This window comes from Pantherophis guttatus, chromosome 2, assembly GCF_059756535.1.
Source record: "Pantherophis guttatus breed Tessera chromosome 2, ASM5975653v1, whole genome shotgun sequence".
Lineage (NCBI taxonomy): Eukaryota > Metazoa > Chordata > Lepidosauria > Squamata > Colubridae > Pantherophis > Pantherophis guttatus.
Genome location: NC_142064.1, coordinates 243,600,491 through 243,626,357, shown reverse-complemented (window position 1 = coordinate 243,626,357; position 25,867 = coordinate 243,600,491). Strand labels below are relative to the sequence as shown.

General features: G+C 39.3%; 1 protein-coding gene across 2 annotated transcripts in view; it reads left to right on the top strand.

Annotated features, from left to right (window-relative positions):
- Positions 1-25,867, top strand: part of SYNPR (synaptoporin) — a 155,575-nt gene that overhangs the window by 94,682 nt on the left and 35,026 nt on the right. Inside the window, exon 1 of one of the 2 annotated variants that reach the window (XM_060684170.2) lies at positions 9,896-10,239. The exons of the other annotated variant lie outside the window; for it this stretch is intronic. Within the exon in view, the coding sequence (XP_060540153.1) occupies positions 10,216-10,239 (24 nt within the window). The 5' untranslated portion in view covers positions 9,896-10,215. Of the gene's footprint in view, positions 1-9,895; positions 10,240-25,867 lie in introns of those variants that run through there. 2 annotated transcript variants of the gene reach the window in all.

The window sequence follows — 25,867 nt, the reverse complement described above, 5'->3', positions numbered from 1 at the left end:
ATATGTATTTTGGTTTTAATTAATTTTGGAACTCTAAAAAAATGTATTTATCAGTTTTGGCATAAAGAGTATTTAAGAAAAGTCATTTTGGCATTTTATGATTGAATGTAAGCATACTGCAAGTGCTTTTTTTTTAATCTTTACCAGTTTTAATATAAAACAGGAAATATAAATAATATATTTATATTGGAGGTTTAATATAAAACCTCCAATAGAGGTAGGCATCAACTTATGGTCACAGTTGAGACTATAATTGCCATAACTAAGCAAGGGGTTAATAAGTGAGTCATGCCAGATTTTGCAACCTTTTTGCTACTGTTGAGTGAATCACTGCAGTTGTTAAGTGAATCATGCAGTCATTAACCGAATGTCAAGATTGAATTCGCTTATGCGTCCTGTGAATATTACCGCTTCTCAACTTGCCAAAGAACTGAGGGGGACAGAAGAGGAAGATGGAATGCGGAGGCTCCAAACTTCAACCGTGAGAGCCAAGCACCCACCAAGGACACTTCTTCAGGTGTCAACCAAGACATAAGACATAAACAATGTGACCTGTCTAGTGGGAGGAGGGGAGAAATCTATTCTTTAACTATGCAGGATTCCGCGGGAAAAGTTAGTGCTGGTTTTGCATTCTTCGGTGCCTAAATGATATACACAATGAAGTTTTGCTTTTGGGATTTCAAAAGCCTGAAAGTGGTTACATTTGTTGGGTTCATTAGTCGGACCGTTGACACCGAATCTGGTTTTCCTCATTGACTTTGCTTGTCAGAAACCAGCAGGGAAGGTTGCAGATGGTGATCACTTGACCCAGGGAGACAGCAACCATCGTAGATACATGCCTGGTTGTCAAATGCCCGAATTTTGATCACATGACTGTCAGGATGCTGTGATCATCATTCAGTGCAAAGACTAGTTGTAAATAACATTTGTTCAATGTTGTGGTTACTTTGAATGATCGCTAAATGAATGGCTATAAGTCAGAGACTACTCTAGTGAGAGTGCACTACTGCAGGCTATTTCTGCTGACTGCTGACTGCCTGAAATTTGGCAGTTCAAATCTCACCAGGTTCAGGGTTGACTCAGCCTTCCATCCTTCCGAGGTAGGTAAAATGAGAACCCCGATTATTGGCAGCAATATGCTGATTCTATAAACTGCTTAGAGAGGGCTGTAAAGCACTATGAAGCGATATACAAGTCTAAATGCTATTGCTACTGCTAGTGCCTGGGAATTCAGTAGGGTAACTGCCTATAGTAGTGGATTCCAACAAAAACAATAAACCTAAAGGTACCTATATGTGAAAACACCAATGTAACTGAGTAGGCCTAGCTATATAATTCAACTATAAATTATGGATTAAGCCAAATATTAGACTTCCACCAAAGGTTTGATAAAGGACAAGGCAGATTTATAAATCTCAAGTTGCTCAGGATTTGGTAGATCCAAAAATATGGTATGAACATGAGAAACTGAGACTATTGGAAATGTTTCAGAAGGGAGATTAGTGAGCATTTAAAGTAAATAAAATTATTTTAAGCATCTTCCTGTATTATGGTAGTTAACAATAGTTGAAGTTTGTTTAGTGAGTGGGTTTTTGTTTTTTCTTCTTCTTTTTTTGAAGGCAAGATGAGTGGGTATCATGATGAAGATACATGAAATTATGTATAATGTGGGTAGAAAGAAATTTTCTCCTTTCTGTGCTAGGAGAAACCTAACAGAACAGTTCAAGATTTAAGACACTTGAATGAAATGCTTCACACAATATTTAAATAGTAGAACTTGCTTTTTAAATTATCTAGCAATTCATACAAGTCCTTTATTATCATATTTGGCCACAAAGCTATAAATCAGTCCTTAGTCTTTGATCTCAGTTGCACTCCATAATCTGCATCAAGATTCAAGAGGTTCAAGCTAGAGAAATTGCAAAGCCAGATGCAAGATATGCAGCTTCAAAGTAAGACAGTTGTGATTTTTTTTCCTCCCAGCTAAGCAGCTTTGACTTGCTACAGCCAATTCTGAAAAGCTTCAGCTGTTGAAAAGCTTTTCGCTGCCAGTGACCACTTCTTTAGATGGCTAATTTCTGGCTTTTCTCCACTGCTATCAATGTTGCTGAGAACAGGTGAACTTCTTCTTGATCTGAGACTTCTCCATGAAAATTAAAAATACAGGAGTCTGCAATCAGCCTTTCCCTGCTGGTACTGGAACTTGTTCTGTAATTTCTGAGTTGTCAGTTCCTTGGCCTGGCTGGGCTCTCATCTAAAGAAGATGAAGTGGTCCAGCTGGTACCTTGACATTTTCTGAGGAAAACATCTCATTTATGCTTTCCACGGTCATGGTTGATCACTGTTAGAGATAGGATGCAGGTCTATCTGATGTTATCCTACAGGATTTTTGTTCTTACACAACATCAAGAGCTAATGTACAAGGAGAAGACAGCGCTCCCTCTCAAACCAAGCAATTGCCTTTTTCCAATTCAGACAATTGCCTGTCTCATTAAGGTTTAAACCAGGGATGTCCAACCTTGGCAACCTTAAGACTTGTGAACTCCAATTCCCAGAATTCACCAGCCTCCATGGCTGGCTGGGGAACTCTGGGAGTTGAAGTCCACAAGTCTTAAAGTTGTCAAGATTGGACACCTCTGGTCTAAACTATTCTCTTTCCAAGCCAAGTTAAAAATAATCAGGATTAAATTTTGAGCACCAGATGTGGCTGTCAGCCTCAGACATAAAAGCCCTCAGCCTTTTATGATGCCTCTTCATGTACCTGTTGTATCCCCATCCTATGTAACAATCCTCCAGCTGTGTCCTGAACTGAAGTTTCTGTAAGGTGTTCGAAGACAGTCCGACTACAGCACCCTGCAGCCATTCAGCTGAGGTGGAGGTGGGGGGAATAATTGAAACTGGAACAAGATCACTACTTTGTTCTTACAAATTTGATGAATAAATCAAAGGTTCGTGGTGCTGCTTTATTCATGGTTATTTTAAAATCCCATTAAGTTCAGAGAGATGCATTGTGTAGATTCATAGCAGCTTCAACCAGGTAGTAATTGGAGATCTTTTCTTTTTGAGGAAGAACATACATTTACCCAGGCAGATACCAGTTAAATAATTAAGTTTTCCATTGGTACTTCATTGTATGATCACAGCAATCATTGAAAGTGACTGAAAATTATAGTTAGAGCTGTCTGATTCCTGTTTTAAAATTTTAGTAGAATAATCTGTAGATTAATCTGGATTGGTCAAATAAAACTGCTGTTTTTCCTACATTCTATACTTCAAATCAACCTATGCAACATTTCCAGAAAGTAGCCAGACTTTCTAGGAATATTTGCAAACATACTTGACCCTTTTATTTCTTTGGTTTTGAACTATTGACTAACAATGCTTTGGAATTTTGTAATATAAAACACTATAAAAGATGTATGATCATGGGCAAGACCAGGATGGATTTGATTTAAATCAAGTCAATTTAAATCACGATTTAAATCATGATTTAAATCACTAGTAAAAAGGCTTGATTTAAATCAGCTCGATTTAAATCATAATTTATAAAGAGCAACTGTCATCTCTGTCCCGCAGCGGCTCCTCCTCTGACCCGCTGTTGACTCACCAACAGTCCCAATATCACAGAATATAAAGCCTCATGCTACATAACTAAACTCCATTTCATGCTGAATAAACTAAATTATTAATGTATCTTAAATTATCTTAAACTACCTTTAGATAGATTTTTACTCCAAAAGCATTTTATTAAAATAAATTTGGTAAAAATAAAAAAAAATCTGATTTAAATAAAAAAAATTGATTTATTTTTTTTAAAAAAAATTAAAAATCATCAATTTTTATCCACCCTGGGCAAGACTTTCTACCTCTTCACTGTACGTATGAATGAATTGCACTTGAAACTAAGAAAATACATTTTGGAATGTTTGTTATGGTTTTAATATCAGTTCTTTACATGATGGTAGATTTGTAGCCTTAAATTCAAGAAAAGTTGGAGAAAGCAAAATGAGTTTGTTGGAAGGCTGTCTAGTTAACTGACCATAAAGTTACCTTTTCAATGTGCTTTGAGCCAAATATATTATTGCTCTATTGTTACAGAGTCAGAAGAAACTCTTTCAGGGACTTTGAAGCCACATTTCTGAAAGGATAAAATTGGAAATAACAATAGTAACAGACTTGCCTGATCTGTGAGATGGGCAGCAAATGCATTTGATAAATAAATTTCAATAAATAAATGAAAAATAGGGGAGTCATTCCTTAAACTGTTACAATGGAATTATTATTATTTTTTGTAATGGTATGTCTCTTTTTTTCCTCCATATTTCTCCATCTTCTTGTTGAATATGTAGGTTGCTTAGACTTGCATGTTAAAAATTTGCTGTTCTAACTGAGAGACAGTTTGCTGTAGTGGTTAAGGCACCAGTCTAGAAACTAGGAGGCAGGGAGTTCTAGTCCTGCTTTAGGCACAAAGTTAGCTGGGTGACCTTGGCCACTCCTAGGAAGGAGGCAATGCCAAACCACTTCTGAAAAACCTGCAGGGACTTCTCCATGCTGTCGCCAGGAATCAAAAACTGACTTGAAAGCACACAAACACAAACGCACAAATAGACACTTGCATGAGAGCATAGTCTTTTTGAGATCTGCATGGAATATTGACTAAAATTCTATCCGTGCTTCTATATTTCACTTGGTCAAAGAAACTGTTAGCTCCCTTAGAATGAAAATTAGCTTTTCTTTCTCTCTAGTACAATCCATATAACCTAATATTTCTATTTTACAGTGGATGAGAGACACTCTCCCCACCCCCACAAAAAATTGAAATTTATTCCAATAATAATTAGGAAGAGACATATTCCTTGGCTCTTCCACCTCTGAAGAACTAAGTAATCTTCTGAATATAATTGTTCTTATTGTAACCATGATCTTATTAATCAAATGTAGGCTGCACCTGCAAATCATTTCAGTGTATATATGGAAATTAGATTAAGGGGCTCTAAGAGAGCTGACACAAATACAAGCCAAATGGGTTGATGCTTTTTAGCACTGGTTCCTACTTACAGTCCCCTGACAGTGTTAGAGATGAGGAAACAATTCGTTGAGGCCCCAGTATTAGCTATAGCGGAAATACATGGGAACCAAGATCACTCTCCATACAACAAAACCAACTGGACAGTTCACAAACATGCTTAAACATGGCTTTCCTGTCTCTCCTTGAACTATATTGTAGGGCTGAGATTGTGAAAATCCATATTTTCAGGTCTCCCAAATAGCTTCAAAATATTGGTCCCTCTTCCAGTGAAATCAGATTTATGTGAAAGAAAGATCTAACATTTGTATCCAATGTTGTATCTTCCATTGGGGAAAGGATTCATCCATACTCTTTGTTTGATAAGTTAAGACTTGTTTTGCAACTTCTGAATACAGCTTACTGTCAGGGTTCCGAAGGATGCCCTAATTAAATCTTGAGCCAAGCTTCAAAAGAAATCCAGGTATTTATTAGGAGCTTCATGTCGGCACATTCCCAAGTGAAGCCAGCTCTGACCTTACGTAATTTACGCTATAATTATGACCCTGTTTCCCCCCTCCCCCCAGGGTGTGTCATCAATCACATTCACCAACGGAGCAATTTCGCGGGTTGTAGAGGTCACTCCCCTTCGACTGCTGCAGGTATCCCTGGGATACAGCCTTGAGGGAGATAAGCGTGGAATATGCATCTGTTTGTTTTGTTTTGTTTTGCTGCTGTGTAGTTTCACCAGTTTCCCATTCCCCCTGGCCTATGGCAACTCGAGAGCAGGCCAGGGATGCTTTGCAAGTTGACACTTACTTCTTTTTACCCATCAGACAAACAGAAAGGTCACTGACAGCGCAGTGTAGCTGCAGGAACAATAGAAATCTTTCTTTTTCCAGCGTTTCGATGTCATTCTCTTTAGTCACCAAGATATGGTGCAACCGATTGTGATTTGGGGGTTGCCCTCCCTCTACTTCAGATTTTTAATTTTCTCATTGAAGCCTAGATGTGGCAAGCCAACTATTGGTTTCTTAATGTGGTCGTTCAGCAATATTAGATACAGCCTCCCTGGGGCTCGAGTCATCTGATTCATTTTTTAAAAAGCATGGCATTTATTAAGTTTATTTTGAGATTTTGCTTGGATTCCTTTGGCTTTGATATAAAATAAGACTGGAAAATATCTGTTTTCATTAAAAATCATCTGTTTCTCCACATTCAAATCCTCTAGATTTACTTAGTGGGATGAAGAGGAAAGAGAGTGCACTGAACTGTTTTTGATTCAGTAAAGTCATACGGATTTTCAAAATATGTATTAGATTTTTAGATGCCATAATCTTAAGACACTTGGTGGTTTACAGAAATAAAATATCTATAATAAAACAATATAAGTTAAAATAGAAACGCTATTTTAAAATCCATTAAAATCACAACAGTATTCCAGTAACCCTAACCCAACCCGCCAGCAATTTGGCTGAATTCGTGCAAACCGGTTGAATCCCACCACTGCCTACAACCATTTTAGCAGCCCCATGATCATGTGGTAAAAATTCAGATGCTTGGCAACTGGCTCATACTTACAACCATTGCTGTGTCCCAAGGTCATCTGATCATCTTTTGAGAAGCAAAATCAATGGGAAAGCCAGATTCACTTAACAACCATGGAACTAACTTTATCAACTGCAGTGATTCACTTAACAACCGTGATAAGAAATACCGTAAAATGGGGCAAAATGCACTTCATAAATGTTTCAACAACAGAAATTTTGAGCTCCATTGTGGTTGTAAGTTGAGGACTACCTGTGGCTTGTTTCAGATGAGTTGATTTCAGATGAGTGGATTTATTTATTTTATCATATGGAACATTCAGATCATACTGAGCCGAGGTGGCGCAGTGGTTAGAGTGCAGTACTGCAGCTACTTCAGCTGACTGCTAGTTCAGCAGATCAGCGGATCAAATCTCACCGGCTCAAGGCTGACTCAGCCTTCCATCCTTCCGAGGTGGTTTTGTTTTGTTTTTTTGTTTTGTTTTTATTGGATTTATATACCGCCCTACTCCCGAAGGACTCAGGGCGGTGAACAGCCACAGAATAAAATACATAAATACAAAAATTTAAAATAGAATAAAAACGAATTAAATAATTTGGCTGAGACAAATTTAAAATACCCAATAATTTAAAAACAAATTAAAATTTACATTTAAAAGGGGAAAAGAATTAGGCCAGGCCAGCTTGATGAAATAAAAAAATCTTGAGCGCGCGACGGAAGGTGCGCAGATCCGGGATCCTCCATATCTCCGGGGGGAGCTCGTGTCAGATCGTAGGTGCCCCCACAGAGAAAGCTCTCCCCCTAGGGGCTGCCAGTTGACATTGTTTGGCTGATGGCACCCGGTGGAGCCCCTCTCTATGGGAGCGTACTGGCCGGTGGGAGGCTATTGGTGGTAGCAGGCGGTCCCATAAATAACCAGGTCCTAAGCCATGGAGCGCTCTAAAGGTGATAACCAAAACCTTGAAGCGTACTCGGAAGACCACCGGGAGCCAGTGCAGCTTCCGCAGGAGATGTGTTACATGGGAACGCCATGACGCTCCCATAACCACCCGCGCGGACGCACTCTGCGCCAGTTGGAGCCTCCGAGTGCTCCTCAAGGGGAGCCCCATGTAGAGAGCATTACAATAGTCCAGACGGGAGGTGATGAGGGCATGAGTGACTGTGCGTAGGGAGTCCCGATCTAGAAAGGGATGCAACTGGCGAATCAGGCGAACCTGATGAAAAATCCTCCCAGTCATGGCCGTCAAATGCTCTTCTAAAGACAGCCGTGAATCCAGGAGGACGCCCAAGTTGCGAGCCCTTTCTGTGGGGGCCAATGATTCGCCCCCAATAGTCAGGGTAAAATGAGGACCCAGATTGTTGGGGGCAATATGCTATTTAGTATACTGTCTTTGGTGTAAGCCGCCAGGAGTCCTTGGAGAGTGGGCGGCATAGAAATATGACTAATAAATAAAATAGATAAAAATAAATAGTCATATCTTGGAACTCGATTACTTCATAACTCGTCGAATTTGGTATTCAACATGTTTTGAAGCAGAAATCTTGTCCCAGCACTTGTCTTTCTCCCAGTAGCTGATGCGCAAGGAAGCTTCATGACTCGCAATTTCTTCCAGCCAAAATAGCAGGTCACATGGTAAGTCATGTGGTTTTCTCGATCCTCGTTAGTTTTAGTATTCATTACATCTTCCAGAACAAATTACTGATGGTTACTGAGATACCACTGTATTTCAGTAAAAAGGAACACAAGGGTAAAATACAAAACATAGAATATAAAATCTAAAATCTTTTAACAGGAAGATGGCAAACATATATTTAATTTGCAAAATATAATTTGTTACTTCATTTGTAACAATTTGTAACACAGCCAGGAAATCAGCGAAATCTCCATTATAGGTTCTGTTTTGACACACTGTCAATATGGGGTTTTTCGGTCCCACAGTCACAATTCGGTGATAGTATTTTCTCCCATTTATAAAGGGCATCTGCACATTGATTGAACGTGGAATGAAATAAATGGTTTTGAAGGTATCATGGCATCAAGCCATACAGGACTTTTACAGGTTTAAAACCAGCAGTTGAAATTGTGCACAGAAATTTCCTGGGTTCGTAGGAAACCAGGCCACCTTCATGATATAATACATTTTTCTGGATGGGCATGAAAAAATGATTAGCATGTAAACGTTGCTTTTCAAGGGACTGAAGTTTTGAAAGGGACTGATATAACTACTTAATATATCACCTAAAACTCACACTAACTTTCTCCATTGGTCCACATTGCAGACTAGGAAATCATAGGAATAGTGTAAATAGATAAATAAATAGGCCATATAAGCAAAACATAATTAAAATTGTGAATTTTTCCTGATGCATCTATATCCGTGCCCAGGCATAAGCAATTATTATTTTTTTTTTAAAAAAGATGTTTCTTCATAACTACAGCACACTATATTCTATATTTTGTGGTTGAAAGTCACAATTTTACAGGTGTTATCTTCCTAATTTGGTTCATGCCCACCTTAGGCTTTTGACTATTCCAATCTTCCCACTCTTCAAAGCATACATTTGTGGGTGGATGTCTAGTTAGAATTTTACACAGTATGAAATTAAGTATCCAAACCATGCCTGTTTCATTGGAGAAGGAGCTGATCGATGGGAGAGAATATGACTGCTAATATAGAAACCATCATCACCAAAATATGTGGTAGAAGGACTTTCTTTGTTCCTAAATCTTCTTCCAAGCAGTTTATTGTATGACTCTACTTTTCCAATAGGAACTGAGTTTTGGTGATCACTGTTGTTTTCTAATCTAAATGTTAGAATATGTAGTGGATATGAATCCTTCCAATCATTTTGCTTGCCATCTTCTGTGCTTTTATCAGTTCCATTGTATCTTTCTTCCAACGAGATGAACCAAGAAAGAAAGAAAACCAGTCAGGAAAGAACAAAATCTATATTATGGATTCTACGCAGCGCCAGCATTTTATGTGGTGTATTTTTAGTTTTGGCAACAAAATGAAGACCTACCACCAGTTGCCCACCCTGCTATGGCTTCTTGAGGACAAGAGTTTCATGTGATTTTGTAATCCCATGAAGACAATGCAGGTTTTCCCCTGCTGGCCCTCCACAGTCTCCCCAGGGGTTCTGCAGAAGGATATGAGTGAATGCTGCTCAGACTAAATAGAAATGCAGGAGACTTTATGTGTTCCACAAATCAAAGATAGATAGTGTGTTCCACAAATCAAAGTTAGTGCACTCCCAGAGTAATGAGTCTTGCCTTTCTCTTCTGCTACTTTTACTGGCAGCAGTTAAGTACATACAAGAAAAGCAGTCTGTATTTTCTCTCGAAGAGGAAAGTATTCAGCTCCTGTCCACAGACTACGTGTAGTTATTGTCTAATAATGTGAGACCAATTCTCTCCCCCATCACCCCACCATCACCTCTCCCCAGCAAATAAGACCGCGGCTGTTGCCTGATTGGTATATCACCTCTCTTTCTCAGAGCACTGATGCTTCTTCTTACCCTCCTTCTAGTTGCTTCATAAAATCAGTGACAAGGAGCTACACTGTGTGTTGAGAAGCTTTTGGGGTGCTTTTATTTTTTAGCATGAGCCAATCTTTTTCTTCTTTCAGATGAAGGAAGTTGGATTGTAAAACCGTTTGTAAATGTGTATGGTGATATTTGCTCCGGTAAGTTAACATTGTTCCTCCAGCAGCTGTAACTGTTAAATTGTATTTTTTAAGGTGTTCTTTGAGAATTGTAAAGTACTATATGGTACTTCTGTTGCATGTGTGTGGAATTGTGTTAACTGCCTCCTTTGTTTAGTTTCCTTGATGCTTTATGACAATATTTACTATCTGTGTGTGTGTGTGTGTGTAGATAAATTATTGAGTGAACTTATCCTGCAGTTAGGAATTTGCGAAAAGAAATAATATAAAATTGATCTAATGGAATACTGACCCATATATTTACACATTACACCCTCTTGGTCCCCAAATCTTTGGTTTTGGAGTGGTTTTTAAAATGCAGTTCTTTGAAAGATACTACAAGAAAAATTGGTAATACAGAAGCTGTTTCTTATTTGTCTTATTTAATAAATCTGGTCTCCTTTTAACAAAACTGTTAGTTTGACATGTGATGTGTATGTAACTACAGGCTTCATTCTCTAAAGCAGAGGTTTATTTTGTTCTTAACTTTTAAGAATATTAACCTTGTCCTGTTGAAAGCATTCTTTATTTTATGTAATGTTTAAAAATAAATCTATGCAAAATAGCTAAAATAAATTATCTAGAACAGCACAGGATGCCCATTTTATTTTAAAATAGGAAAATAATATTGTATACAATTATGAAATAATACAGTAACTCTGAGAAGACTTATGTATTTTGGCAGGAGCAAAGATACCTACTAGAATTTTTGATCTTGTCTTTTTCAATTAAGAAATATACTATATACTTGCTTTTTAGTCTTCTTGAAAGTTGCAAAGTTTGAAAATTACGAAAGGTCCATTAATAGCCTATAGCAATTATGGGCTTTTATCTCTCAGAAATCCATTAAGTTTGAATGTTCAGTGGTCAACCAATATCTAGCAAATAATTCTTTGTCTTGTTCAATGTAATTGGGCAAATAGAAAATAATAGGCAAGTATACTGTTGTAATTTCCTTAGGAAACTCTTTCAAAGTAGGTAGGATAATTAAAGCTGTCCAGTTGCATTTTTCAAAATCTTTTTAAAATTATTTCTCTCCCACCTATACCTTAAATAAATTCAAATATGTTTCGCTGGTCCAAATATATTTCTGTAAAATTAATTTATGGGAAAGCATATAGTAATAAGAAAACCTGAACATGCTTCCATTCATTGTCTAATGATAGGCAAAATTATTAGTATTTTAGTAGTTATTTAATAATCCAAAGTATAAATATGCTGCATATTTTAGAGAATGTATGTGCAAGCTTTGATCAGCAATCAAAGTGTAAACAACTTTGCATTTTTAAAAAAATATTACCTGTAGAGGATTTATGTCAGAATCCTGAACAGAATGCAAGTACTGTATGTAGAAAGGAATGGGCTATGAATTGGCCCAGCTCCGAATGCTGACTTCAATTCATGTGAATATGCCTTGCTTGTCAGTCATGGAATGTACAGACAAATCTTCTAGAATTAAGAAAGAAAAACTGATGTATGCAGAAGATAGAAAGACTAAGATAAGTAAACACTAGCAGGATATCTTTAGTGCCCTAATATGACCTATATCATTACAGTATAATGATATTTACAGTATAATGATATACTGATATACTATATCATTGTACAGTATATGAGAAATAGATACAAAGATAATTCTTCCATGGGGAAAAAGAAAAATAATTTTAAAAACCTTATATGCTAATTTGGAAATGTATTTATATTTCCCCTTCCATTTTTTTTTTTTTTTTTGTATTGGTAAGCTTAAAAAAATATTAGATCTGAGCTGGGTGTATTCAACAAAGTAAATCCAGAGAAAAGGTTTTGCCACAGAATTGTTACAGCGACTGGACTGTACCTCCATCTGTTGCAATTGATAAAAACTTTCAATTCTCAAAAAAAAAAAAATGAAAAAAGGCAGATATAATTAATTGTTTTACTTTGAGCCTAACTGCTCAAAGTTTATGTCAACAGCATTATTAAATTAGCAGGTGATACCATCTGACCAATTAAATGGTTCCAAAAACAGCTGCTCAAACTTGGTCTTCATTAGTATTTGGAAAGGGGACCACAGGGAAATCTTAAAGCTGTTAACTGAATGGAAATTTTAAAAATTTGGAAGATGGTAATGGTAAACCATTATTGCCAAGAGAAAAACAGGGACATATCCCTATATATACCTAGAGTTGCCCAATTCAAGGGAGTCTGGATTTATATGAAACCAGAAAAGTCATATATCAAACCTGGGTAGTACATAGGGGAGCCATAGTGGCACAGTAGTTAGAATGCAGTATTGCAGGCTAACTCTGCTTACTGCCAGGAGTTCGATCCTGACCAGCTCAAGGTTGACTCAGCCTTCCATCCTTCCGAGGTCGGTAAAATGAGGGCCCAGATTGTTGGGGGCAATATGCTGACATTTGTAAACCAGTCAGAGAGTGCTGTAAAGCACTAAGGAGTGGTTTGCAAGCCTGCTATTACTATTCTATTGCTATATGACTTATTGTCACTAAACACAACTAGTGATTGCTTAAAAGAGATTTTCTATTTCTTCATTCTTGATGGCAACATTTTATAGATTGTCTAAAGTGCTTGCGAATTCCACTACAGCTAGTGAAGGGTATTGTGGGGGCAATACTATAAACAAGGGTGATGGGGATAGCATTTCAAATAAGCATTACAGGTAATCCTTGATTTATGAGCAGTTGCTTAGAGATCAGTTGAAGTTACAACAGAGTCCAAAAAAAGGACTTGCGACCCAGATTCCAAGCTCTGACATCTACCCCCCCTCCCAGTCATATGACCTCATATTTAGGCACTCATAAACTGTCCATCATTTATGATCATTTGCAATGTCGTGATGTCACATCATCAGAATTTATGACATTTTTGCAGTTTACTTCCAGTTTCTGGCAAAAAAAACCCGACCCATAAACAATAGCTTCGCATTGTTTATTGCATATTCATTTAATGACTGCAGTGTTCACGTAACAACCACCGCAAAAAAGGGTGTAAAATTGGGTGTGGTCACATGGTGATCTACTTTATGACTGTCATGACATCTGACTGAAATTGCAAGCTCAATTACGGTCACAAGTCAAGGACTACCTGTATATATGTGATGGGTTGCAGGATGAGATGTTAGGGACATAGTAGATTGCATTCAGTTTGTGCTTCTCATATGCTCTGAATCAAAATACCTGTGCTTTGGGCTCTATTGAGAACTACCATTCCCTGATTTTTAAAAATACTGTGTTTTATTGGAACTATGAAAGAATCAGGAACAAATAGGAATACAGAGCCTCATGTCCCAAATATGTTTTTTTCTTTTTCAAGAAGCAACTGGAGTTCCTAGTTTTTCTTTAAACACATTTTGCTTCTCATCCAAGACGCTTCTTCGGCTCTGACTGGATGGTGGGAAATGGAAGGATTTATACTCCTTGCAGATAGCTGGACATTAGCACGTTGTTGAGGTCACCTGGAGGTTTATCTGTGTCACCAGGGTCACCTGAATGGTGCAAATTGGTGTGGAGCCTTCTAGGAACTGTTGAAAGGACTCTGCTGTAGATTGGAGATAGATGAAGTTGTATCCCTCCCCCTTTGTTGAGAGAGGGCTGTTCAATTTTGACATAGATGGCCTCTTTGACCCCTCTTTCAAACTAGTGATCCTCTCTGTCCAAAATATGGACTTTGTTGTCTTCAAAAGAGTGGCCTTTGTTTTTTAAATGTAGATGGACTGCTGAATCCTGTCCTGATGTGTTTGTTCTCCTATGTTGTGCCATGCATTTATGAAATGGTTGTTTTGTTTCCCCAATGTACAGATCTGCACATGGCTCACTGCATTATACTGCATATACCACATTGCTCAGTTTCTGTCTGGGTGTTTTATCCTTGGAGTGGAGAAGACACAGGCCACTCTTTTGAAGACAACAAAGTCCGTTATCTAGATGACTGAGAATCTCCATAGACACAGAGCCTCGTAGTTTGTGAAACTGCAATACTTCCTGTTGCTCCCTCACTTGTATGAGGAAAAAACTTGAAAATCCAGGATATCACACCAAAAAAAGGTTCAAACCAAGCATCACTTTGCTTTTTTTACATTTTAAAAATAGGGATAGTAGGAGTTACTCACGATTCAAATGTAGCTAATAGCTGTGTAATACAGATTGCCTAGTAACTGCTAGAATCAAACCAAGTTCTTTATGCATAAAAAGTAGTATCTAGTGTGTCGTGTGAATGCAGCCAATATTTGGGGATATTAGAGAGCTGGAAAGGAAGTGCCTGAATCTACTCCTCGGTCAGGGTAAAGCTTGAAATAGAGGGCTGGGTGTCTGAATAATATGCTGGGAAGAACTCAACAAATGTCATGAGTGTGAGCTGTTTATCTGGCACATTAAGTGAAAATGATGGTGGTTGATCACTCAGTTCCAGTTCTTTTTGGAGTGAAATTGCCCAGTTGAACTCATTTGAACCCATTTTCCAGTGAAGTTAATTCTGTGTGAAATGGGAATTTATTCTCTCTTTCAGGAAAGATTGCTTATGGGCAGTGCTGTTTTTTAATATAAGCACCACTGCCCAGGGATGGGCTGCTGGGGGTTCACAGGGGTTTGGGAGAACCTCTAGCTAAGATGTTGTGCAGTTCAAAGAACCCACAAATCCCACTCCTGGCTGGCCCCACCCACCACACTCCACCCCTCCCAGGAGTCCCCACACAGCCCATTTTGGATGCAGGTAAGTGCAGGTGCGCGTGGAAGCTTGGGGAGAGCAAAAAATGGGCCTACCAGAAGTTCGGCCATTTCCGGCCTCCAGAGGGCCTCCAGAGCCTGGAGAGGCAGTTTTCACCCTCCCGGAGGCTCGGGGAAAGCCTCCGGAGCCCGGGGAGGGCAAAAATGCCCCCCTCCTGTGGTGGAGGAGGCCGATTAGGCCAGGTCAACCATGGCCACGCCCACCCAGCAACTGGCAGAGAACTCCTTGCTAACATTTTTGAAGCCCACCCCTGCCACTGCCATTAAAAACTTTCATCCTTTAAACCACAGAAAAGGAGTTTGATACTTCCAGCATTCATTCGCTCCAAAGAATTGGGAGATGAAAGATGATTAAACATTATATTCATTTACATTACTGATTGTGGAAGAGCATTAATACTGACTGGGAAGGAGCCATGGAGGAAAGCTGACCAAGAACCGCCTGCAATAGTGAGCTATTTAATCAATAATTTATATTACCTGTAGTATAGTGATACAATTATAGCTCACAATGGCATTATTATACAATCATTTCTATCAAATATTGAAGTGGATAATGTTTTCAGTGAAGTTACTGTTCCTTTCTACCTTTCAGAGAATATGGACGTCTTGTGCAGCATCCAGCAAATATAACGCCTTATGTGATGATGCACCTTTTTTGTTCTGCGTTACCATCAAAAACACATAATCCTCATATGTGCTAAAAGGCAGCTAATGTCCTCCTTTAGCTTGGTTAACACATCATGCTAGACCAGGGGTGTCAAACTCAATTTCATTGAGGGCCATATCAGGGTTGTTTGACCTCAGGGGGTGGGGGGGTATGGCCAGGTTGGGCATGGCCAGCTCGACGTCACTCATGCCTGTGGGCGCCTCATGCCTGCCAGCGAAAATGGGCTCCCGAGCTCTGTTTTCAGCTGCGATGGCCTCCTGCAACCCTCTGCCAGTGAAAATGGAGCTCGGGAGGGCCACACATAGGCCGTCCTTCGCTGTTTCTAGGGCAGCCCCGCAGGCCAGATCTAAGTACCCCATGGGCCATATCTAGCCCACAGGCCTTGAGTTTGACACCCCTGTGCTAGACCATATTGTGATGTATTAATTTTTAGGTGAAATGGATGAATGGAACTAGCTGCTAAACTATGGTTTGTGTGCTACCATATATAAGATTATGAGTCAGCCTTATCATACATGTCATGACTACATTTAATATGCTATAGAAGCACAGATCATTACTAGTCACTTCTAGTACCTGAAGGAAAATTACATCTTCTCCAACAAATCTAAGATTGCATGTTGATTTGTAGTAGAATTTTATGCATCAAAATGTAATGGTATTTTGACTATTGCTTGACATCTCAAGTTTTCAAACAAGACAGTAAATGAATGAGAAGGGGGAAGGAACTGGAGTGATTCTTCCCACTTCCTTTATATAATTCAGTAATCAGGAAGCTCAAAAGAGACATGGGTTTCATAAACTAGTGAAATGGGGATTCTTACATTGCTTTGAGTCAAGGCAAACTCAAAAAGAAGTTGCTTTGCTTACTTATTTTTTTATAAATTTTATTAATTTTCTATTGTTTACATTTATTAGTGTTTAATAAACATCATGTTGTCTGAGTATTTAATTTGCTTAACAATACAGATTACATTTTTAATCTCTACCCCTTTCTTCCAACCATTGGTAAAATAAATTCCATGTTTGATAATATTCTGTATCTTCTTTCTGTTTAATTTTCAATGTAAGTCTATCCATTACTGCACAATCTAGTATCTTCCTAATTATCTCTTCATCTTGCGGTGTTTCTTCATTTTTCCAATATTGTGCAAATATGTTCCTTGCTGCTGTTAAAACATGCAATGTTAGATATATACTTTGCTTATCAAGTTTTTCGGGTATTATACCTAATAAAAACAGTTCAGGTTTCCCTATCATCTTTTCTAACCACCTGTGTATCTTGGCCCAAACTTTTTTTTTTTTTTTGCTTTAACACAAGTCCACCACATATGATAAAATGTGCCCAGTTTTTGGTTACATTTCCAACATTTACTGGACATATTTTTAAACATTTTAGCTAACCTGGTTTTGATGACTTATTTTAAAGCTGGGGTCACAGTGGGGGACAGGAAGTGATTTTAGGGGGTGGAGGCTGAGGGCCACAGTGGCTATGGCCATGTCATGCAAGTAACCAGATTCATATAATCCAGACAGGACTGTAGTTTCTGAAATGAAAACGTTAAAATGTTCTTTTTCCCCCCACAAAACTTTATTAATTTTTTTTAAGTTGAAATGCAAAAAAGAAAGTTAAAAAGGGAAGAGGAAAGAAAACAAGGAAAAAGCAAAATTGGGGTTGCAAAAGGAACAGAGGAAAAAAGTGTAGAAAAGTTACACTTATTTTCTTAAGCAAATACAAGCATAAAATAGAATGTCTGTAAAATACTGCACACCATAGCACACCGTATTTCTATAATCATAAACAGCTCTTGTCATCAAATCCAAATGTTCAAATTTCATTTTTTTATTTTCAAGCAAATAGTCCAAAAGTGGTTTCCAAGAAAAAAAACAATGTTAGATAAAGTATTTTCTTTAACCAGAGTGGTTCCATTTCACCATCCCTGCCAATCGCATTAGCTTCACCATCTATTCTTCCATTGTAGGAATCTCTGAGTCCTTCCACCTTTGTACAGTCTTGCTACTGTTATCATACATATATTAAAAACAAAGTTCCTTGCATTTTTTTCCATCCCATATTGAAAGTTTTTTTGCCTCCTTGATCATATATTCTTTGACATAACAAGTTTTGATGTTTTAATCAGTTAGGTCTTATGGTTTTAAAACAATTGTAAATGACGTTTAATTTTTGTTGGGGAGATGCCCAGAGTTGGTTAGAAGTTGGGAGGCTAAAAAAAATTAAAATTAAAAAAAATAAATATTCATCTTCTGTGTTCATTTTCAGTAATAGTTTGGTCTTAGTTATCCCTGACCTGCAGTTAAGGTATCTGTGGATTGATTCCCTGTCACATTTTTATAGTTGTGATTTATTTTTAGTCTGGGATGATCCATTTGTTTTCTGTTTTTAACTGTTGTAATTGTATATTTGGAAAGTGCCACCTCTTTTAGAGTGGACAGCCATATTCAATTTAATAAATAATAATAATTGAACGGCTGTAATTTACAAAGTGTGACTGAGTGCAGTGTATTAATTTCTTTCTTTCAAATAATTTCATTAGAGATTGCAATAAAAACAATAAAAGCTGTACAAACTACAAAAATACAAAAATAGTATGAAAAAGAAAGAAAAAAGTTGTTTCCCCCTTCAGCCCAACAAGTATACCCAATTTAAGTAAATTTATTGCCATCTCTTAAGCTACAAAATAAACTCTCTTCAACCCATATCTCATCTCTTAACTAAAAAAACAAAATCCAAAATCATTGCTGTTCATTCCTTATCTACAAAGTCCAGTAAGAATTATCAAATACAGCTAATTATTAACATTGATTAAATAAGGCAAGCTTGTGTTCCTTCCCTATTCTTTTAATGATCTTAACTCTTAACCCCTCCGGAGTCTGACAGCTTAGTTTGATTTCTTGCCATCTTTTTTCTTAATCCTTCCCCAGAAGATTTCTTAGAACTTTTAGCAAGTCTGTTTTGTAAATCTAGGAAGAGAAACTTTTTTTTTTGTCACTTATCATAAAGCCATTCAAAGCATTAACAGACTTCTTTTACATATCCAGTAAAAATACAAAATAAAATCATCTCTCCTTTTTTGGCTTATTTATTCATTGAAAACATTTACGTAGCTGCCCATCTCATAACAAACACTTGGAGCAGTGGTGAAATACAATTTTTTTTACTATTGGTTCTGTGGGCGTAGCTTGGTGGGCGTGGTGTGGCTTGGTGGGCGTGGCTTGGCTTGGCGGGCTTGGCAGGGGAAGGATACTGCAAAATCTCCATTTCCATCCCACCCCACGGGAAGGATACTGCAAAATCCCCATTCCCTCCCCACTCCTGGGGGAAGGATACTGCAAAATCTCCATTCCCACCTGACTCTGGGACCATCCAGAGGTGGTATTTGCCAGTTTTCTGAACTACTCAAAATTTCCACTACCGGTTCTCCAGAACCTGTCAGAACCTGCTGGATTTCACCTCTGACTTAGAAGGCTCTCAATCAAAAATTAAAGCAACATAAAAACCATATTAAAACTATAAAAACCAAACACATTAAAAACAAAAAACTTGGCATCAAGTCAAGTTTCCAATATTCAGACATCTCATCCCAACACGTTGGGGGGAAAACAGGTCTTCAGTAATTTTTGGAAGAGTAGGCGGGTAGAGGCCTGCCAAACTTCAGGGACAAAATGTTCCTTAGGGGAGGAGATGCTACCGAAAAGGCATACTTCCTAGCTCCCATAAGTAAGGCAATGTTTAAGGAAAGGGATATAGGAGCTTGGCCACCCTATCTGACTTCGTAGGATGCGTAGATGTCCTAAGAGGAAGATGGTCCTGCAGATAACCTGGCATAGGGCTTTAAAGGTGATAACCAGCACCTTGAATTGCACCTAGAGAAAAAATGGAAGCCAATGAAGGTTGCACAACAGAGGTGTTATATGAACAAACCTAGGGGCACTCATCACTGCAGCATTCTGGAACAGTTGAAGCTTCCAGGTGGTTTTTAAGGGCGGCCCCATGGAGAGTGCATTGAAGTAATTCAAATGGGAGGTGACCAAGGCATTAGTGACTGTGAATTAGGCCCCCCTCAGCCCAGTAAAGGTCACAATCTGTGCAAACTTCCCCCCTCCCACCACAGCTGTCACCTGGTCCTTGAGTATGAACTGTGAATCTAAGAGGACCCACAAATTGCACCCCTGTTCAGTCCAAGAAGTGCCACTCCATCCAGAGTCAAAGATGACATTTCATTAGGCCCTGGGGGCCAATGCAACTCTGTCTTGCCAGGGTTGACTTCATTCAGGCAGGAATGACTGGAATGCAGCTTTTTACCCTCTTAGCTTCTCTTCCAGCAGAAGAGGTTTCTGTTTATCTTTGTGTGTTTTTTTCATGGACAGATGAACTGAAAGCATTGGGCTGCAGAAATCTATTGTTCGTGGTTTCTAAAAGGCTTTACAGGATGTACAGTATTGGGTATTTATGGAAGTAATTATTCTTTAGGAGTTGTGCTCGTGTGTGCATGGAGGGAGGGAGGGAGAGATAGAGAGAAAGAGCAAAGTCTGGCAGCCATTAAAGGAGTTATTTGCAGGAAGATCCCAAAAGGAGACAGGGAATTGTCAATCTGCCACTATCTAAATGTACTAGAATTGTAACTCCCAGAATTCCCAATAGGAGGTTCAGCATATTGATTGTGTGACTTCAAAGGAATATAAAAGGATGGCTCTGGTTAGATGGGTTTGTAATTGCTATAAATTTTCTATTGGTATTAATACTAAACTCCATGGTACTATCCTACTTGAGGGCAAGGCTACAAATATTGTCATATTTATGTCAGTTTTCAAAAGCAGAGAAGGAGTCTGTCCTGAGGAGCAATATGTCAGGATTGAATGCTAAACCCTATCATCGCTGAGCTGCTCTGGGAGAAGCTCTCTCTTTCTCCTTTGGTGAGCAACACCACTAGCTTTGTCTTCTCAGAGCCTTATTTGGTGTAAGAGTTTACTCCGCAGGGGTGCTTTATAAGTGATAAGAATAAAAAAATAATATAGATTTTTCAGGAAAGATCTTGAAGAGCATATTAGAAGCATATCAGGTTTCGGTGGTTTGCTGCTCTGCCATATTTAAATAGAATTTGTATGGATTTCTTTTCTTGTAACATAATAGTTCTTTGAACAGTAACCCTAAAAACATTTTACTGAAAGAAAACAATGAAATAGCAGTTCCTCACCTCCTATCCTCTTCCAGCATTTACTACAGCAATCTGATAGCTACATGATCATATGAGGCAGGCTTTTGATGAATTAATTGATGCAGTGGTTTAAATTTCTTCTGCAACTTCTTTCAGTTTGATGGAAAAGGAATTTCTTCCAAAATGTTCTTCAAGGGAAGGCAAAAAAATAGATAAATGCTCAGGGAAGAGATGTGCCGTTCTTACATTTATTTTGGTGATGAGAGGGCTGAGGGATGTGTGAAATGTCTTGTCTAATTTTCTTAGCATCAGTGTGCACTCTACTTGGATTTCAATCTTTGAGCTAATAAGTTGATTAAAGGCTTAGAGACTAAAACATATGAAGAACTGGGTATGGCTAGTCTAGAGAAAAGAAGGACCAGGAGTGACGTGATAGCAGTATTCCAGTATTTAAGGGGCTGCCACAAAGAAGAAAGGATCAACTTATTTTCCAAACCATAAGAAGGCAAAACAAGAAACAATGGATGGAAACTAATCAAGGAGAGAAGCAACCTGCAATTAAAAAGAAATTTCCTAACAGTGAGAACAATTAACCAGTGGAACAGCTTACAGCTTCCCTTCAGAAGTTGTAGGAGATGCTTCATCTCTGGAGGTTTTTAAGAAGAGACTGGACAGTCATCTACAGTATCTGAAATGATATAGGGCAAGGATGTCAAACTCAAGGCCTGTGGGCCAGAAATCTGGAATGCGGGGCTGCTCTGGAAGCAGCAAAGGACTGGCCCGCGGTGCCTCGGCCCAGTTCAGGCCAACTGGGCACCAATCTACAACCTAATAGCAGCCATCCGAGCCAGAACGTGGCTAGCCTTAGATCCGCAGGGGCCTGCAAGGGGTTGCCTCTGCCCCACCCCCTGGGCGCACGCTCAGGAGGCAGTGAGCATGTGTGTGGCCTGCTCTCCATCCTTCCCATCACCAGGGCCATTGGGGGAGGGTGGGGGGCATGCTCCCTGGAGGATGAGGTTTGAAGGAGGGGACCTAGTACGCAGGGGTTGCAGCGTGGCAGTGACAGCAACAGCTGGGCTGCCTCACCGCAACCCTACTATCTGTCTTCGCTCACAACCACCATAGCTGGGACATAGCAGGTGGCCGCGCAGAAGCCCGGTGCATCTGGCAGGCTACGAGGCTGCCTGGCACATTTGGCAAGCTGGATCGCATGCCTCTGCCTGCTCTTGGAGCCTCAGCCCTGTGGTCATGGGGCTTGGACTAGTGGTGAAATCTGAACCGGTTTGCTACCGGTTCTCTGGCCATGCATGCATGCCGCGCACCAAACGTGTGCAGCTCACGCCCACATGCACAGTATGCACCGAAAGGAGGCTTGGGAAGGTAAGTAGAGCAGCAAGGGTGGGGGAATCAGCTGTGCCACGCAATTTAGATTCACTAGAAAGCAGGATTTTCTGCTTTCTAGCGATTTTAAATCACGTGGTACAGCTGATGAGGAATCGGTAGCTTTTTGTTACTACCGGTTCGCCTGAACCGGTGCGAACTGGTAGCATTTCATCACTCAGCTGCGTTGTGCGGGCTGCAGAGTCCCAGCTACCTCTTGGGGACGGGGGCTCCCTGCCTTTCTCATTTGCTGGGGTCTTCACAAGTGGGTAGGGGGCTGGCGGCAGACTTGCTGGAGAATGAGGTTTGGTGGCAGGGGCCACGCGTACACCCAGCCACGCCCACCCTCAGCATTGTGGTTGCCTCCCGAGGGCAACCACAATGCTGATGCAGTCCTCAATGAAATTGAGTTTGACACCCCTGGTATAGGGTTGGACTAGAAGACCTCCAACGTCCCTTCCAGCTCTATTCTGATTGATTGATTATGAGGAATCATCTTTCATAGAATTTTTACAGGTTGGAAAATAGCAGCTATGCTAATCTCCCATTTCTTATTACAGGTATAGAAAAATATCAGAGAGAGAGAGATGGTGGATCACAAAGATGATACCAAATTTATTGCACAGAGGAATACAAATAAGATAAAAGCATAAGGAAATTTGTATCAAACTCACAAAGGCAGTTTCTTCATAAAACTAACGGGAAGTTATTAAAATAGACTATAATATTTACTGGCACAGTGTCTAGATAATGGTGGTGATAATGAAGTTTTTAAATTCAAAATTAATGTGGCTTAATTGAAGATTGTCAAGGAGCAGTTTAGATAACATGATGAAAACACTGCAATAATAAGTATGTTATATCATCAGCTGCAATTATGAAATATTTTCCTTCTTTATGTTTGTTCTGTGCTTCATTTTTTAGACTCCACTACAGATAATGGAGCTGTCATATTTTCTTGCTAAAATCTTGTATTTTCCAATAATTTTTGTTCTCTGTATTTTCTGATGTATAAAATGTGAGAACATTAGGCTTATGTTTGCTTTGTTTGGGAACATTGGGATGTCCGAGATGTAGTTAAAAAAAAAGAAGACCAAGCTGTAATTATGCAATTTATTTATTTATTTTATTTATTGGTTCAATTTATATGCCGCCCTTTTCCGGAGACTCAGGGCGGCTTACAATGCGTTAAGCAATAGCCTTTATACTTTTGTATATACCTGCTTAGTAGGGCTTTCCCCTCCCCCCCAAGCGATGTTCTTTTTTATACAAAGTCAGCTTATTGCCCCCACAAACCGGGTCCTCATTTTACCTACCTCGAAAGGATGGAAGGCTGAGTCAACCTTGAGCCTGGTGAGATTTGAACTTGCAGTAATTGCAGGCAGCTGGTGTTACTTAACAGTGCTTTAGTCTGCTGTGCCACCAAGATTCTTGCTATTAAATTAAAGTTCAAGTGCAGTTTTTGTATATTTTGTATATCACACTCATATCACTCCACATGCACAGGTGGAGCTTTCATTGATATGATTGCAATTGCTATCTTGACTTCTTCTTCTTTTTTTTAATCATGTCCTGAAGAGCCCATCCTTGGAAGCTAAGCAGGATCAGGGCTTTTTATTATTTGGGCAGAAATCACCAGGAGATTTCAAGTTTATAGACCTGAGTGAAAAGGTGCTCTGCTGAAGTCTGAAGAAAAGGAAGCTTGCCTGATCTATTAAAAGAGTGGGACAGCAAGCAGTTCCCTTTCCCAGAAGTTAGTTAATCATGGAGGTTGCAAGGTCCAGAAACCCAAATCTGATTGTGTCGACTCAAGGAACTTAGTAACAGATTAACAGAGTTGGAAGGGACCTTGTAGGTCATCTAGTCCAACCTCCCACCCAAGCAGGAGACCCTACACCATTTCTGACAGATAGCAGTCCAGTCTCTTCTTGAAAGAGACTCCAGTGATGAAGCTCCCACAACTTCTGAAGGCAAGCTGTTCCATTGGTTGATTGTTCTGACTGTCAGAAAATTCCTCCTTATTTCTAGGTTGAATCTCTCCTTGATCCGTTTCCATCCATTATTCCTTGTCTGGCCTTCAAGTGCTTCGGAAAATAGGTTGACCCCCCCTCCTCTCTGTGGCAGCCCCTCAAATATTGGAACACTGCTATCATGTCTCCCCTGGTCCTTCTCTTCACTACACTAACCATGCCTAGTTCCTATAACCGTTCTTCTTAGTTTTATCCTCCAGTCCCCTAATCATGTTTGTTGCTCTTCTCTGCACTATTTCTAGAATCTCAGCATCTTTTTTATAGTGTGGTGACCAAAACTAGATTCAGTATTATAGGTGTGGTCTTACTAAGGCTTTATAGAGTGGTATTAGTACCTCCCTTGATCTTGATTGAATCCCTCTTTTAATGCAATTTAAGATTGCATTGGCTTTTTTGGCTGCCACTGCACGTTGTTAGCTCATATTGTCTTCTAGTGTTTTACCTACAAGTTATTCTTCCATATTCTCTTTTGGAAAAATGTGTTGTTTATCATTATATACATTACTAGAACTGAATAGTCTTGAATAAAATTAATCTTGAAGACTACATATATTACTTCTGTCTCTGGAGGATGTGGAAATTAATATAGTGTGGAGAAGATCAATCATTTATGGCAGGTAAGTAGTATGAGATCTTTTGTATTTGATTCTGTGTTGTCTACTAAATCTTGATTAGTAGCATATTTGATATAAGAATATCTCCACAAAACTGAACTCATTGTGACATTATTCCAAGCTCACTTATCTAACAACTTAGAGTCATAGAGTATTTTAATAAGAATCAAGGTTGATATAATATTCATGTGAAAGCATTTATTTTTCACATATTGCATTGTAAATATTCAGCAAGCTCCTTAGGTCATATTGATCATGGAAGCATCATATTGGCAGTGACACAAATGAAATTATTTTACCACTGGGATATTTCTAAGCATTGAAAATTGTAGTGCTTACCCACAGTGATGTACAACCTGTTGAATGATCTCAAAACAAAATCAGCCATTTTGATTGTTGGTACATATGCATATAGTTTTTAGGTGGTTGGGTGCAGGCAACAGTATCTTAACAATATCTTCACCCCAATTCATTTATGACGGTTGCAATGTCCCGGGGTCATGTAATCAGCTTGTTCTGACCCGGCTCCCAAACACAACACACCCTCTGTAGTTAACTAAATGTTTCCTTTATTAGAAGTCGTCTGCCACACCTATTCATCTCCTCCCTCTACCTTTTATCCCCAGAGTTAGGGTGGGACTTTGCTAGCAGGGGTGGCTCTTTTGTCCCAAGGACTGGCCCATATTTTTCCACTGCTCTCCTCTCCTCTGCCTTCTGCACATCTGCGTGTCAGGCACTGGTCCCAGCTGTTCCTCCTCTTCCTCATCAGCCCCTCCAGACCTGTTGACTTTCCATCTGAGGGCTGATGGACAGCCCAGGCTCCTCCTCTGTCTCTCTCTCTGACAGTTCCATTCCCTCTTCCCCCTCTGAGCTCTCAGGTTGCCTTGCCTGACTCACGCACCACCTCCTCATCTGATTTGGCTGCTCGAGGGGCCGGCGGCTAACAGAACATAACACACCTTTTGCAACCTTTTGACAAAGTCAGTGGGGAAGCAAGATTCACTTAACAACCGTGTTA